The 15443-nt window shown below is 40.8% G+C and overlaps 1 protein-coding gene across 1 annotated transcript; it reads left to right on the top strand.

Annotated features, from left to right (window-relative positions):
• Positions 1–153: 153 nt before the first annotated feature.
• Positions 154–15154, top strand: LOC145356708 (protein VCF1). The gene is made up of 3 exons (XM_080209612.1): positions 154–252; positions 7246–7357; positions 11801–15154. Exons 1-3 carry the CDS (start codon positions 236–238, stop codon positions 12023–12025), a joined length of 354 nt encoding a protein of 117 aa, XP_080065738.1. The 5' UTR covers positions 154–235; the 3' UTR covers positions 12026–15154.
• The last annotated feature ends 289 nt before the right edge of the window (positions 15155–15443 follow it).

Below are 15443 nucleotides of genomic sequence, written 5' to 3'. Positions count from 1 at the left end.
GTCCAACACCTAGACCGCCCGCTCTCGGGTCCGGGCTGGGGCGCATGCGCATTGAGGAAGGCTGGCGAGCCGGAGAGGGAGGGCAGGACGTTGCGAGCTGAGTGCGCAGGCGTAGTGTGGACCGCGTAATTACGTCACTATTAACGCGTCACCGTGCGTGGCTCCGCCCTCTCAGCCTGGCCCCGCCCCCCAGGCTCGGGGAGGCTCAGACACAGCGAGCAGCAGCCGGGGTTAGATGTTATCAGACGGCAGGTGAGTGGCAGCTTGGCCCTTTCGACAGTCCGCCCGCCCGCAGCCAGATAACCCAGCCCGTTATAACCCGCCGCCTCCCACCGTCCGGGGCCTGGGGGAAGGAGGGAGACTGGGGGTGGGGTGGTGGTCGAGTCGCAATGGGCGGCGGCCGGTCGGTCAGTCACGGAAAGGCCTGGGCCCGTTATCCCCGAGTCAGGGAGACAGAGAGCGAGGGCCCTACTCAGCCAGCACCCGGGGATGTGAGCCCCCGAGGCGGGAGGGAGGCCGGGCAGCGGAGGCTGGAGCTCGGCATCCCTCAGCCTAGTTCGGCAGCGAAGGACGGCTGAGGTACCCAGGCCCCAATGGCGCAGCCAGCAGCTTGTGTGGAAATAAACGTCCGCAGGAAGGCAGCCTGATGCTGGTCAGCTTTCTGTCATCCCCCTGCCTGCCCCCGCGGCCCTTACTGTCGCCTCCAATATTAAAGGGACCTCCCCACAGCCCCGACATGTATTGTCTTCAGCTCCTTTCTCCTCCTCCAATATGGTGGGTGGCAGCTCATTGTGAGTTGGGCTTTGATCAGTCTACAGGGTACAAGTGATGTGTCTGTACTCCTGGGGTGACTGCAGCCCCCCACCCACGAATAAATTAAGAAGTTATCTCCTTTTTAAATCACCTCTGGTGTTCGTATCGTTATTCATTTTCCTAATTCATCCTGCATCACTGTTAGTTTCACTTTATTGTTCTTGGAATCTCAGGATGGACACATTTATTCAGCGGTTTACTTATAGGCAAACAATAAACATAGACCCTTTTGTAATAAATTGCCAACTGTGTAAATTAAGAGTAATTTCCTCCCTCAGGATGAAAATGTTCTTAATCAAGGTATGTTGTGTCACATTTCAACAAATTGTTTGAAACACACAGCATGACCCCAAAATCTGATTTCCTATTTTGTGTTGGATGTACATTATGGTGGATTTGATTTCCCCTCTGGGCATTACCTACCTAGCTGCTCTTCTCTATCTTTTGAGTATACTCACTAAACTACGGCTAGGTAATTCCCTCTAGAAAGTAACGTCAAACATTGGTCAACTTCTTCCGGATAGGCATGTATTAAAAAACAGAACATATTTGGTACTCGCAACAATCACATGTTTGAAAGTCAGAATTAATGGACAGCTAACTCAACCCCATTGATGGGTACAATTTCAGCGTCCCCAAAATTTTATTCAAGTTCTGCATTACAAAATAAGTCACTTGCTCTGTAGTGTTCTAAGTATTTAGTTCAAAGAACAAATCTTGGCAATCCCTCTGGCTTTTATCCACCAACCTTTGCCCGACTGCATGCAGTTAAACTGACGGTGCCAGGTTTTTTTGCTCGGGACGCAGACTTAAATTCAGCACAGAATGGCCTGATAAAAGTGTAAGAATGATGCAAGTATGCGTCTGTTCATGGTTTCAAGTCCAAAACTGATATTTTTAATTGAGCACCAGTTGTATGATCTAACTTAGCTGAATTTGAGTCACTCTGGTGTAGTTATGAGTGTTCTGAGATGAGAATTTGTGCACCTGACATTTATTATCTCATTTCTTGGTTTATAACAAAAGTGTTGAAAGCCCTGTGCAATTGTGTTTCAAGAATAGCACTGGGAAGCTGCATCCTGCTGTCTCAGCTTTAAAACTGGGCCTGGTTCTCCACACCTAAGCAGCTTGCATTCAGGTTTAACATTGTAGCCAAGTTTATCATTGAATCAAATCTTGTTGTAATAGGTGAGCATTTCCACTTTGCTAGCATCCGGTTGAGCTGCACCACATTGTACTTAATACTACAATTTTGCAATTTGTTTCCAACTTCTCATTTCCAGCTGTCTCTTGATAGCTCCAACAAAGCACAATGCGCTTCAAGTCAACATCTTTCTCCAAAGGTGGGGGAGTCTAAAACTAGAGATCATAGGTTTAAATTGAGAGGGAAGAGATACAAAAGGGTCTGAGGGGCATTTTTTTCATAGAGTAGAGTGTGTCTGGAATGAGATGCCAGAGGCAGTACTAGAGGCAGGTACAATTTTATACTTTGAAAAGCCTTTAGATAGTTACGTGGGTAAGATAGCTTAGTGGTAAAAACTGGACGGCATGGACAAGTTGGGCCAAGGCACCTGTTTCCAAGCTGTAAACCTCTCTGACTCCAGAAAACTCCTTTGCACACTATCAACACATTTCTGCTTTCCATCATCTTTTCAAGGCGTATTGCTATTTACTTGTACCAATTAAGAGCCAAATTTAGATTTCACAATTTACTTTATCTATACAGTGGTCATGTCAGTTGGTCTACTCTTATCCAAAGAGCCTTAGCTACATTCAACATGCTGTTCCAGAGATAAAGTGTGATGAAACAGCAATGAATGATTTAGCCAAGTTACCAAAAAAAATTGCCATTATTTAGCTTAGGTTGGATTTGTTTATAATTCCTAGTAATCTTCCATATAATTTTATTTAGGATAATAGGTGAAAAAGAGTCCCTGTTTAAAAATATGAAATATCTTTGGTGTTTTATGACTGAATGTATTTTGCTGCATTTATACTGTACAGAATACAGAATTTCTTCTTTATTCCTTCACTTGTAGGGGAATTGCTAAACCAAGCTGCTTAATGGAGGTTTTAGGATTGTAAAATGCCAGTTAGATAGTATGATTTGAGATTGGTGCTACAACTATATCTATAAAAGTTCTGTAAGATTGGAGTTAGCACTGCTGCCTCACAACGCAGGGCCCCAGAGTCAATTTCTGGCTTGGGTCACTGTCTGTGTGGAGTCTGCGCATTCTATCCGTGTCTGCATGAGTTTCTTCTGGGTGCTCCGGTTTCCTGGTTTGCTGCATGGGCCATGCAGAATTCTCCCTCAGTGTACTCAAACAGGCACCGGAGTGTGGCAGCTAGAGGGTTTTCACAGTAATGTCATTGCAGTGTTAATGTAAGCCTACTTGTGACAGTAGTCAATAAACTTTATCTAGATTGTAATTTGGAAGGTGTAAGTGAATGGTTAACCCCAGTCAGGATCATGTTGTGTAGCCACATGCATGGATGGTCAAAGTTCTGTAAAATGAAAGGGAACATTTTTAGGAATAATCAGTTTTAAGTCAGTGATGGGATGTAATTGATCTTTGACAGATGATAAACTCAATTCAGATAGTTTTTGCTTCAGCAGACAGGAAGAAGTGGAACTAAAGAAGTCTATACTATATTGTAATACTTGGCTGGAAAAGTCAATTATGTTGGAAATTTTCACAGTGAGAAATGATTATATGAATAATATAAACATTTAGCGATGAGTTCTGAGGTACACCTGTGTCCCATAAATGGACTGCCATGGTGAGTTGTAAGTACTACCATTTATGAAACATGGAGAGTTTGATAAGACTCCTCACTGTTGTTTATTTGGCTTGTCTCTTTTTAAGATTGATTTGATTTCAGATCTATGCATAGAGGTTTACAGCATGGAAACAGGCCCTTTGGCCCAAATTGTCCATGCTGCCCTTTTTCTTTTTAAAACCCCTAAGCTAATCCCAATTGCCTGCACTTGGCCCATATCCCTCCATACCCATCATATCCACTGTAGCTATCTAAATGCTTTTTGAAAGACAAAATTGTATCCGTCTCCACTACTCTTGCTTCAGACACTCGCCACTCTGTGTGAAAAAATGGCCCCTCTGGACACTTTTGTATCTTTTCCCCTCTCATCTTAAACCTATGCCCTCTAATTTCAGACTCCCCTACCTTTGGAAAAAGATATTGATTAGCTGATCTATGCCCCTCATTATTTTATCGACCTCTATAAGATCACCCCTCAGCCTCCTACGCTCCAGAGAAAAAAGTCACAGTCTATTCAGCCTCTCCTTATAACTCAATCCATCCTAGTAAATCTTTTCTGCACTCTTCCTAGTTTAATAATATTCTTTCTATAATAGGTGACCAGGATTGCACACGGTATTTCAAGTGTGGCCTTACCAATGTCTTGTACAACTTCAACAAGACATTCCAACTCCTGTATTCAATATTCTGACTGATGAAACCAAGCATGCCAAATGCCGCCTCTACCACCATTGCATGGTTGAAGCAATACACTAATGGGCTAGCCCTTAATTTACAAAATACTGATTATTTTAAACAATGGTGTTTGTGAGCACAAAGTAAAATCATTTTACCATTTGACAATAGGATGGACATGTATGGAACTATAAAAATTAAATGTAGTTAACAATCAAATTACAAGAACATGGTTAATTTTTTTTTATATAGTGTCAGCAATGATAGAGCTCATGAGAATTCTTCAGTTGTGTTTTGAGGAAAGTGAGTAGTTTCACCAATATACACCCAACACAGAAGATCATTCTTTTAGTGATTAACTTGTATCCATAAGGACTTTTGCAATTTGCGGGACAAAGACACTGGAGCTGGATAAGGGGAGGATAATTGCAGAACTGCCAGAAATGTGCAGTTTCAGTGAGGTTCCTGCATTAGTTCACATGGGTTAAAGGAACAAAGTACAGCACAGGACCAGGCCCTTAGGCCCTCCAAACTTGTACCGATCATGATGCCCTAACTTAAAAAAACCTTCTGCCCTTACTCCGTCCATATCATTCTATTCCTTCCTATTTATGTACCCATCAAGATGCCTCTTAAATGTTGCTAATGTGCCTGCTTCCACCACATCTCTGGCAGCATGTTCCAGGTACCCACTACTCTGCATGAAAAACATCCTCTGCACATCTCCCTTAAACTTTACTCCTCTCGCCTTGAACCTGTGTCCTCTTGTAATTGACACTTTCACCTTTGAAAAAGCCTCTGACTACTCACTTTAACTATCTCTCATAATTTTTTAGATCTCTATTAGGTCTCACCTCAGCCTCTGTCCTTCCAGTGGAAACAATCCTAGTTGATTCAAGCTCTCCTCATAGCCAACACCCTCGAGATCAGGCTACATCCTGGTCAACCTTATTTGCACTCTATCCAAAGCTTCTACGTCCTTCTGATAATGTGGTGACCCGAACTGCACGCAATACTCCAAATGCAGCCTAACCAAGATTTTATATTGCTGCCACATGATTTCCCAACTCCTGTACTCAATGCCCTGGCTGATGAAGGTTCATCATTTCCATAATATAAAATAGCCCCCCAACTTCTAAATCTTGGCAGCATTTCAAGTTTTTGACAAATGTCTTGATTGCTTTGAAGTCTGTGGTTGTGCAGGAGAAAAAAAGAACTCATTTCCCAAAGCATGATTTGGAGGCACTAAGAAAGGTCAGAAAATGTAGCCAAACGTTTTTGCATGTGATTCATGCTGTTCTTCAAGCTTTACCAACATTTTGAGGAGAAGACAAAGATTGAAACATTAAATAATATATTGGGGCCAAACTAGAATTGAAAAAACAGGAGAAAGCAAAGTCATTTCAAGTATGATTGCTAGTCAGGCTCAGTACTAGAATTTGGGTACAGCATGTACTTTCCAAGTAAGTGATGCAGAATGTTCATATGTTTCATTGAAGGAAACATTCTTAAAACCATAAGATAGTTGAAGCATTCTAGAGGCTTGAGTTAAAGAAAGAATTTGCAATTCTCATGCTTTTTACAATCTTGAGCTAACCCAAGATACATCCTAGGCAATGATATACCTTTTAAATGTAGTCATTGTTGTAACATAGGAAATGTGGCATCCAATCTGCACACAGCACATTCTCACTAACAGTAGCAGGAATTATGATGAGATAATGTATCTCAGGTGTTGTTTGAAGGATAGATAATGGCTGGGACCCAGAAGAGAACTCCTGCCGTTTCTTAAATAATGCTGTGGGATCTTTTCTGCCCACCTGAGAGGGCAGAACAAGCCTGAGTTTCATCTGAAAGGCAGCAGGCACCTTGACAGTGCAGCACATCCTCAACAAGAGTGTTGGGCTGGGTTATCTGCTCTAGCAGGACACTATCATTCTGTAATAAACAGAAACAACTAGAGATTGTAGTAAACAAAAACAACTGGGCCAGCTTTTCCATTTTATTTACTCTTTTCTGCTATGCGGATGTCAGTGGCACAGTCAGCTATTTTGTCGATCCCTAATTGCCTTTGAGAAGGTGGGAATGAGCCACGTTCTTGAGCCATTGCAGTCCATTTGGCGCAGGCAAGCCCACTGCGCTGCTGGGGAGTTCCAGGATTTTGACCCCACGATCAAAGATACAAAAGAGTGATACCATTCCAAGTAATGGTGGTGTGTCTTAGCTCCACCCATTGAATGCAGCCCAATAAGACACTTCTCACCAAAATGGACACTAAAGGAATGGGGATCAGGTGAGAAAGTGGAGTTGAGGTAGATCCTGTTGAAAGACAGAGCACAGTAAAGGAGCTGTATAATTTCCTCCGATTTCATATTTTCTTAGGAAAGCAAGGTGTCGGAACATTTGCTTCATTCAGCATCTCTTTCCTGCTAAAACCCAGTGACAGGAGCGGGACCTGGTTAACTGTGAAGTAGAGGGGGTGGGGCCAAAATCTAGATTTGTCAAGTGATCCAAATTCCTACCTCTTATTTTTCAATGGGAATTTGGGTGCTGGGCAGAACTAGCTCAACCAGTCCTGGCACCAAGATGAAGGTAGTTCCCCAAAGCCATGCTAACTGACCTCAAAATGATATGGGGGGCTTGAGGGGGTCATAACGCAACCGCCTTCTGCAACTTAAAAACCATTGCCGTGCATTATTTCGTTTTGGGCTGAACAACCTACAAAATCATCAGTTTCCTATGACACCAACTCCATGGGCAGCTTCTTTCATAATTAACTTCAATGCTGAGCTTGAATAATTTGCTATTCTAAATCTTGTCAGCTTTATAATTTTGTACTCTTCATTTGAGTACGGTCTTTTGGGAATCTTATGAACGCAAGTGGCTAAGCTGAAGGAATTGTGCACCTTAATTGGTGTTTGTAGATTTAAATTAAAGTCTTATTCTCTCTCTCTTCCACTATCCACCGGATTTCAGGAAGCGAAGACGGAACTGTAACGATGAAGAAAATCATTCTGTCCCACCGCCGAAACGTCTCAGCAACAATACATTTTTGCAAGATCTACCAAGAGACAGCTGGGACTGTGAGGTTAGAAACAAATTTCAAAATTGTTGTATTAGGTAGCATCCTGAGAACATTGTCCTTCAGTCATACAGCCTACCAAAGCTAACTGTCCGTAAATAGGTACTTGATTGAGGTAATGGTTCACTCCCGCTCCAGAACAAAACCCCAGCATATGTTAGTATCTCCAAGAGAATGGAGGAGAAAGAATATATATAACAGGACATATAAACCCCTTAACATTAGAGTGGGAATTGGATTTTAACCATGAAGTGAGCTGCTTTGGTAAAGTTAAAAGTCAATGTCTGCCTTTCTTAAACAGATTTTTTAGAAAGTATGTATGGAAATGCTTTTACTAACTAGGTTTTTCTCTGGGTTGCTGCTCTGCACAATGTGCAATGAGTTTTAAATGCCTTTTGAAAGATATTCATGAAAGCATTAATTATGAAGATTGAATTCTGGGAACTGCATCATAATCTGGATAAATTAGACTGGGTGAGGAACAGGAGTCTTTAATATTTGGGTGCCTTCATTTCAATTAGTTTGCACATTGGATGTGAACGCATTGGAGAGAGTGCAAAAGCGGTTCACAGAAATGGTTCCAGGGATGAGAAACTTGGGTCATGAGGAAAGATTGGAGAAGTTGCGACTGTTCTCCTTGGAGAAGAGAAGCTTAAGAGAAAATTTGACAAAGATATTCAAAATCATAAGGGAACTGGGCAGAGTGGATGGGAAGAAACTGTTCCTGCTCATGCAGTTGATGTTGTCTACATGAACTTTAGCAAGGCCTTTGACAAGGTACCGCATGGTAGGTTGTTGCATAAAGTTAAATCTCACAGGATCCAGGGTGAGATATCTAAATGGATACAAAATTGTCTTCTTGACAGAAGCCAGAGGGTGATTGTAGAGAGTTGTTTTTCAAACTGGGGACCTGTGACTGGCGGTGTGCCTTGGGGCCCACTATTATTTGTCATTTATATTAAAGATTTGGATGCGATATAGGGGGCATGGTTAGTAAGTTTGCAGATGACACCAAGATTGGTGGCATAGTGGACAGTGAAGAACGTTGTTTCCAATTGCAACGGGATCTCAATCAATTGGACCAGTGGCTGACGAATGGCAGATGGAGTTTAATTTAGACAAATGCGAGTTAATGCATTTTGATCAATTGAATCAGGACAGGACTTACTCAGTTAATGGTAGGGCATTGGGGAGAGTTACAGAAGAAAGAGATCTAGGGTTACATGTTCATAACTCCTTGAAAGCAGAGTTACAGGTGGACAGAGTGGTGAAGAAGGCATTCGGCATGCTTGGTTTCTTCAGTCAGAACACTGAATACAGGAATTGGGATGTCTTGTTGAAGTTGTACAAGGCATTGGTAAGGCTACAGTTGGAATACCGTGTGCAATTCTGGTCACCCTATTATAGAAAGGATATTATTAAACTAGAAAGAGTGCAGAAAAGATTTACTAGGATGCTACTGGGTCTTGATGGATTGAATTATAAGGAGAAGCTGAATAGACCTTTTTCTCTGGGGCATAGGAGGCTGAGGAATGATCTTACAGGGATCTATGAAATAATGAGGGACACAAATCAACTAGATAGTCAATAACTTTTCCCAAAGGTATGGGAGTCTAAAACTAGAGGGCATAGGTTTAAGGTGAGAGGGGCAAGATATAAAAGTGTCCAGAGGGGCAATTTTTTCACACAGAGTGATGAGTGTCTGGAACAAGCTGCCAGAGGGAGTAGTGGAGGCGGGCACAATTTTATCTTTTAAAAAGCATTTAGATAGTTACATGGGTATGGGGAATATGGGCCAATTGCAGGCAATTGGGACTATCTTAGGGGTTTTTAAAACAAAAGAGCAACCCGGCCAAGTTGGGCCAAAGGGCCTGTTCCCAAGCTGTAAACCTCTGTGACTCTATGAAAGGATTAAAATGAGGGTATAGATTTGAAGTGATTTGCAGAAGAAGCAAATGTGATTTTTCTCACGAGTGGTTTGGGTCTGCAATGCACTGTATGAAGGCGTGGTGAAGGCAGGCTCAATCACGGCATTCAAGAGGACATTAGATGATGATTTGAATAGAAACAATATGCAGGGGTACAGGGAAAAGGCAGGAGAATGGCACTTAATTGTAATGCTTACTGGAGAGTGGGTGGAAATATAATGGGCCAAATGGCCTTTCCCTGCACCATAATAATTCTGCTTTTTTCTCAGTGGGTAGAAGCCCATTATCACAACTGACCACATGATCATTGCAAGAAAACAGTTGCCACAGCAACTTTGCAGCAAGTTCTAAGTGGTGCTGTTGTCATCCTCTAAATACGGTTTGAAAAGACTCTCTTAACCATAGAATTTGCACATGAAATATGATGGTCTGAAAGTGTTCTGTTCCTGCTCTTCATCCAAACAACTAATAATAACTTTGATGATTCAGCAAACAATTTTGTTAAACACCCTTATCCGTAATATTTTTATCTCGAAGAAAGTTTGGGGTTGGAAGGATGGCACGCTATTCCTGGAGCCCATCCCACAGAGTGGAAGGAGCTCTGCTCTTCCCGACATTAACGACATTTACATTGGTGTACAGAGCACAACTTCAAAATTTCCAGATGACACCAACCTTGAAAGCACTGTGAACCATGAAAGATTGAAAGTAGATTTGATAGAGATGTTCAAACTCAAAAGGGATCTAGATAGTGTCACTCAGGAGAAACTGTTCCCATTGGTGGAAGGATTGAGAACCAGCGGGCATGTTTCAAGTGGTTGGCCAAAGAAGCAATGGCAGCACAAGGAAAAGCCTTGTTTGGGTCTAGAACATACTGCCTGACCAGGTGATAGAGGCAGATTCACACAGTGAGTGGCTAGGATCTGGAATATGCTGTCTGACAGTGTGGTAAAGACAGATGCAATCATGGCTTTCAAAAGGATTATTTTCCAGAAAGGAAAAATTTGAAAATGGACGATAGGGAAAGGCAGGGGAGTGGGACAAGATAAGTTGCTCTTGCATGAACATGGCAAGTCAAATGGCCTCCTCCTGTGCTGTAATGTCCTAAGTGAATTGAAATAGATAAAACATTGGGCCTCCCCATCAACTTGCTGTGTTTAATCCAGTATATCCAGGCACCGTAATACGAATAATTGGCTTTATTTCTTCCCAGCTAAGAAGAAATTTGAATTGTCGGAGCAAACTGCTATCTGCTGAATATTGTCTTTTGTTATCCAAATAGTAAACATTGGTCTTTTTGAGGGTTTCTTTAACATTTTGATAATATATAGAATGCAGCTGAAGGTAATATACAACAACACACTGATACTTGGAGAATTGGTGTGTGGTTAACAGTGGCTGATGTTGGAGATGTTCTGTAGCAACTCCAGTTAACATATTTATAGCTATTGCTGCAATTCCACAGGGAAGGTGATGCTGTCTGAGAGATGATTCAACATCAAGAGGACATGCTGCATAAATCCGCAAAAGTACTATTTCTTACAAAGGTGTAACCAGTAACTTTGGTATTAATGTCAAGTTGACTCAAGTATTAGTAACTTAGGTTAATGAAATTGGAAATCGAGATAAATCAAGCTTGCAAGCTGTTGATTACCTGGCTCAGGTTCCTGGTTATCGTGTGTCATATTGCTCAGGAAGTGCATTTTGTCTGCTGTTGATTTTGGCACCTTTGAACTTTCCAATCCAGGAAGATTACAAAACTGTGTTTCACCATTTGGGGAATTTGGGATTTAGGTTTACTAGCAAGGGATTTTTCCAATCTTAAAGCAGTGGGAAATTCAAAAAGTGAAAGAAACAACATAAACAGTAGTGAGCCAGCAACAATGAGTGGATGGTGGAGCGGGATAGGCAGCATTAGTGAGTACGTAATGAAGGGGGGTGGGAGAGGGAGTGTCCATGTGACTGCCACATGCAGAAAGTTACCCTTTCTCTGTACATTAGTCTGTCTGGATATGGAAGTATTTTCCTTCCACCTTGCCAAACGTAGCAGATGTCAACTTAGGAGTCAGAATTCCTAATGACTCCACCATTGCATGTCCCACTCTTTCCTCAACTGTCTTTACTAACTTCTTGTTCCAGTGTAATTATGCTGATAATCAGTTTGATCGTGTGACGTTATCTGCCCAGCTGTGTTTCTTGACTAAAGTATTTCATTTTTTAATGTGGAAGGTTACCATTTAGGCTGCTGCCTAAACTCTGAATTTACATGTTGTAAATATGTAAGAGTATGCTACAGCCACTAACTGTTCTTACATTTCTACAAAGGAATGTCTTGCTTCTCATTAGTTGTGGATGGTATTGGTATTGCCAGGAGGTTTCTGACAGTTCACCACAGATAGCATTTTGCACATCCTGTGCCTATGAGGGAATGTGCACATTTAACTTCAGCTGTGTGCTCAATGCCTGTTAGAGTAACACTCGAGAGTTTTTCTCAGCAGTTAAATTTCTTTTCTTTCTGCAGTCCTCAAGCAGTGACAGCAGCAGTATAGTCAGCAGTCCTGACAGACCGAATGGACACTTAGCAGCTGATGGCATACTAAGCCGGACCAAGCCAGGCAGCAGCTCGACTATGCTTCAGTTTTCTGATTCCAGCGAACCGTCTGCACAAGGCCCGTACTTCCAAATCAATCAGATCCTGAGAGAGGCACACTTCTATAGCTTACATCAGCGTGGACACCAAACGTGACCAGAATGTGGAACTGTGTGCCTTCAATGAAGGACAGGGACTGTAAATGTAATCTTTTGGAGTGGATGTTTGTACTTAGATGATTTAAATTGCACAATCTTTTCCCTTATTTTGCTCCATTTGGTTAAAAATTTAACATCTCTTCACTCTTTAAATGCCCTTGGAGAAATGTAATATCAAAATCGTGGGGACTATAATAGCACAACTGTAGCCTTGATTGCTTCATTTACCCTGTCTGGCACAATTCTAACTCACTAAATCTGTTCACTGTGGAATTAATCTGCATTTGAGCTAAGTCCTCCAGTGATGTTGCAACAGGGGTTGTTGAAGGAACGAGAAGAAGATGATTATCTTTCAAATGCAGTAGTGTCAACTTGCTCTAAGAAGCTTTTTTTGCATTCCCGCTGCATTTTACGAAATGATATCAATCTGGATTTCGACCAGTTTTGAAGGTCTTTTAAAAATGATCTCCTGTATTAGGCTTACAACAATTTCTCTGCTATTTTACAACAGGCTGCAAACTTCCACTGATTTGTGAAATTGCAATCGTTCAGAGGCTGAAGCAGATACAATAGTGGAATTTATGCAGTTACTGGTGTAAAGTCTAATGCCTGTGCAGATCTCTAAGATCAGGTTTCCTGCAGGGCTGGTATAAAGATTTGATCTTAGGACCTGTTTGATCAAAAAACATCAAGATGGGTTCTGTTAATCTAGGTTTATATTGTTCTTTGTATAGTTCTGGGATTGCATTTGATACAGATGATTTTAACCTGTACTAAACCTGAACACATCCTTAAATGCAAATATAGCGTAAAAATTGTTTAAATTTTGGCCTCAGATATAAGCAGTTTCTGGATGTCTGTATTTTGCAGTTTTTACATGCGAGTGTAATTGGTGTGAGACAGACAGCTGTTGTGAGCTTCCTTAGTGGCTGAGTGAGTGCATTGTGAATAGCTGAGTCATACTGACCATGAGGGTTTGATCCCTGGCCTGCATTGTTAATTGTTGGGACAACAGTATAGGTTCTACTGATGGAGAACCAAATGTGCATGCAGCAAAGGTTCGAGCACAGTACAGCATGAGGTTCCGCTGCTGTAACCCCTGTGTCAAATAGGCTACAGACAGCTAGGTGGCATACCAAAGGATGCCTTTGGAATTGTATCCTAGCTCAGGAGCCACACCTTTCGCGGGGGGGAGGGGGGTGCAAGGAGTAGTTGCAAAAAGAAAGTAAAAGATCAAAATAACTGTCTTCTATTTTTAGTTATTTGTATGTTTAAGATTGGGTGAAAGTGTAACACAGGTATGATACAGTTAATGACATTCCTAATTGTTTGAGCAAACCTCAGGGTACACATGCCTGACTCTTGATTTGGAATGGGGCTGGGAATTTGTTCTTTGTCAGGGATTTTTTTTTAATTTGTTCTAGAGTTTGAGATTTTATTTTATTTGTAAGCCTAAAGTTACCAAGTTTAACTTTCAGAAGTGAGTACAAAAAATTATTGTAACCATTTATGTTCAATAAAATTAATGAGATCATTTGAAATGCAGTCAAGAATCCAGTGATGTGGAAGCCCACCATTCACAAACAGAATCTTCCATTAAATCTCCAGCGCTAAGCAGTCATGAAATCTGGTATTGATGTCCAAGACATTTTCCCAATCTACGACTCCATCTTTGTATATACTGTTTGCAGTGAAGCGCACAGGTTGAGTTTCGAACAATTCATTCAGAATTGTATAGGATATGACACTTGACATTCCTGGCCAATTGTGAAAGTAACTTGACTGCTAAAATGTGTCTGATACTTATGACCAGTGATTTACTGATAAATAAATCCATCAAGTTGAACCTTTTTAATGGTTTGAGAGTTTTACATTCCAATTACACTCAGTTTTATTTTTCAAAAAATCACTGATCAATTTAACCTGGAACAATTAACTTTACATTTAAGATGTACTTTATCTCCAAACTGGTACAAATGTTGATGGATAACCAAGGAGTTGGTCTTCTGGATGACAGGTAAAATGCTGTATTGACACCATTTTGTTTTAGTCTGTGAAAATTAGAATTTCTTCTGGTGGCTGAACTTGAGTAACACAATTGTCTTTTTGAACATCTAAGACAGTATTACACCAAAACTCAGAGATCCAATGCATTTCCAAGGAATGTTCTTGAAAATGCTGTGTAATTCCTTACATTGACCTGCTTTTCATTATATCATCTGATGCATGCACATCTGAGGTAGCAAGAAAATAAACTTCCCGGAAACTAGTTCTATAAAAAGTAGAGATGTTTTGTTTGCTGTGTTAAAAATGGTTTCCAGTAAAGCAGTAAAAAGGGGAAAATACTACTTAATTTTAGCTCAGTTACATAGGAATTTAGTAGGGCAGAATGTCTATGAAGAGCCATTGTTGAAAAGGAAGCAAGCTGCATGATGAGTACTGTGCATTTGGACCTTAAGTATGGGAATTTGCAACCTTTCAGAACAGTTCCTGGTGGATAATAGGCACAAATGTGGCATTTTAACCTGGTTTGTCCACATCAGCCACTTTGCTTTTTGAATCTTAATCAATTTGGAACCTGTGAAAGTAGTTTGGGACTTTTTTTTGTTGCTTGCCCTTATCCAACACACCATTGGGTTTGCAATTGAGTTTAAATTTAGTGTTCTAGATTAAAAATGAATATGTCTGACATTTAAGATCATGGCTGTTTAAGACCTCATATTGTTAAAGCCAAAAATGCATCTGTTTCTTATAGGAGATTCAAGTTTCTTTTTGAGAGGAATCCATTTCTTGCTTTCAACAATTTTGAAATAAAATTTATTTTACCTAAATTGCTGATGACTCAAGTCTTTGATTTCAGAGTTATTGAAAGCACTGTCAATTTTATGATGCTGCAACTTTTGAACTTGTTTAGCCTTGAGATGCCATTGGTTCTGTACTTTGTGAAAATATGATTAAGCTTGGTAAAGTAATTACGATGTACTTCATAACCTTTGAATATAATTTAAGTAATTGTTAGTCAAGACACTTGAAACAGGGAGTTAAAACATGCTTTCTTAACATCAACCTGTGGTCTTTTTAAAGATAGAGGATTGAGATATATGGCAATGTTAGATTCAATATCATGGAAAAAAATTAACTGCTTCACTAAACCAAGGTGGGGGTTCTCTTGCAGAAGGAAAGGGCAAGTCGAATTGATAGCTAGCTAGCTAGGTGGTGACTTGTGCACTGAATTACAGAAATAATGGGTAGAAAAACTCCACGAATACTTATGTGGACATATTTGAAAATTAAATTGTGTTTAGGGATCTTCGTGCATTGTCCTCATCTCTGGATATAGGTTCCAGTGTTGTTTAGTTTTGGTTGCAACAGAGCATTTTCGTTTTTATTAATAAGAAGGCTTATGGTATGCTTGC

Source organism: Carcharhinus amblyrhynchos, chromosome 21 (assembly GCF_965287045.1).
Source record: "Carcharhinus amblyrhynchos chromosome 21, sCarAmb.v2.hapA, whole genome shotgun sequence".
Classification (NCBI taxonomy): Eukaryota; Metazoa; Chordata; class Chondrichthyes; order Carcharhiniformes; family Carcharhinidae; genus Carcharhinus; species Carcharhinus amblyrhynchos.
This window is presented reverse-complemented; position numbering and strand designations above follow the sequence as displayed.